This window comes from Apis dorsata, unplaced genomic scaffold (assembly GCF_000469605.1).
Source record: "Apis dorsata unplaced genomic scaffold, Apis dorsata 1.3 scaffold_486, whole genome shotgun sequence".
NCBI lineage: Eukaryota > Metazoa > Arthropoda > Insecta > Hymenoptera > Apidae > Apis > Apis dorsata.
In genome coordinates, this window is record NW_006263721.1 from 939861 (window position 1) to 941606 (window position 1746).

Sequence of the window (1746 nt, forward strand, 5' to 3'; positions counted from 1 at the left end):
ATACAAATATATTATATAAATTATTTAATATTTGTCCATAAATAAAAATAAATTCTTATCAAAATAAAAATAATCTTTATAAATACTAAAGATATTCTAAATAATTTCTCTCTCTCTCTATATATATATATATATATACAGTATATGTATCTAATGTGATTTATATATTTTGAAAATTAAAAAGAGAAAGAAATTTAATATATATAATTTTTAGTATATAATTTTTTTTTTACAATTTAAAAGAATTAATAAAAGTATTGTCCGTTTTTTTGGATTAATAAATACGAAACTTAAATTATAATTTTCTCACACTTTCAGTAGCCTATTTTTTTACCCTTTTTACGTTTTTTTTCTTTCCGTTTTCTTGTTTGAACATCACCAGACATCTTCTGCGCCAGAAATCTTCTGCACCAGAAAATAAGCTTATACTTTTTATAATTGAATAAACAGAAAAAGTTAACTTTTTTAAAAGTCGAACATAGAACCGCCTCTATAATAATTTGATTTGTAATGACTTCAACAAGTGTTGACATAATACGAAAATCCCTAGTAAAAGAACTATGAGTGAAAAGAAGAAAATCTCACTTGAACATTTTTTTGATCTAAGTTTTAAGTTCTATTTTCCTTTCTTATGTTTGAAATTTTAAAAAATGTGTAATAAAATATTTATATAAGAAAAATTACATAATATGAACTAATTATTTCATATGTTCATAATATGTTTATAATGTTGATTATGATTTAATTTATGAAAATATTAATAATAATTAATTTTTATATGCTTAATAAAAAAACTACAATTTATAAACTTTTAATTTTTCTATATAATATATATATATATATTATATAAATACATATATTTTATTAAATATATAATATTTATTAAAAAATTAGATATATTATAATTATTAAATTAAATTTTATTTAATCAAAAATGAAAAATGCTTTATATCAATATAGCTATGTTAGATATTTGTATTAGATAGATTTTCATATGTATATTAATCTAATATATATTTAACGAGATGAAACACTGTATGTAAATGAAATGTGTTGCGTGATACATATTATAGATCGTAAATTTAATTATTGCTTAGCAAATTATTAATGCGAATTAGTAATAATCATAATCATCCTTTCATAAAATGTGTTAACATTTTTAGAAATAATTAATATTGCTATTTATTTATTTTTATGAAGATGAATTATATGAAATAAATTATACAATATAAATTTTTAACTTTTTATGAAATTGAATTCACTTTTTTATTTTGATCTAGAATTGTATAATAGAAGGTTAAACGTATTCTATTATACAATTAATAAATAATTTTTTATAGAAAATTTATAATATTTTTGGAATTCTATTACATTTTCTCAAATTTGATTATTTTATTTATATTATATACATGATTTTATTTATATTCAGAAATTCATGTTGTTAAGCATAAGTTACAAAATCATAAATCTGTTTAAATAGTAAGAATATTAAAATGAATATAATATTATTGTATTAAATATTCAACATGATAATAAATTATGAAACATATTAAACAAAAATTTTAATTCATTATTATAATAATTAAAAATAATTTATTAATGAAAGGAACATAACACAAATAATATTATTTATATAAAAAATTAATATATCTATACTACATCAATAAAGAATACAAAATAAATATTTTTATAATATTTATTTTATAATATTAATATTATATATATTAATATAATATTAATTTTTAT

General features: G+C 16.0%; 1 protein-coding gene across 1 annotated transcript in view; it reads right to left on the reverse strand.

Moving 5' to 3' along the window:
- The window catches only part of LOC116186166 (FK506-binding protein 5), a 6117-nt gene extending 5536 nt beyond the window's left edge, over nt 1-581 (reverse strand). The window contains exon 1 of the mRNA XM_031512613.1: nt 335-581. Within this exon, the coding sequence (XP_031368473.1) occupies nt 335-533 (199 nt within the window). The 5' untranslated portion in view covers nt 534-581. The remainder of the gene's footprint in view (nt 1-334) is intronic.
- Nucleotides 582-1746: the final 1165 nt, after the last annotated feature.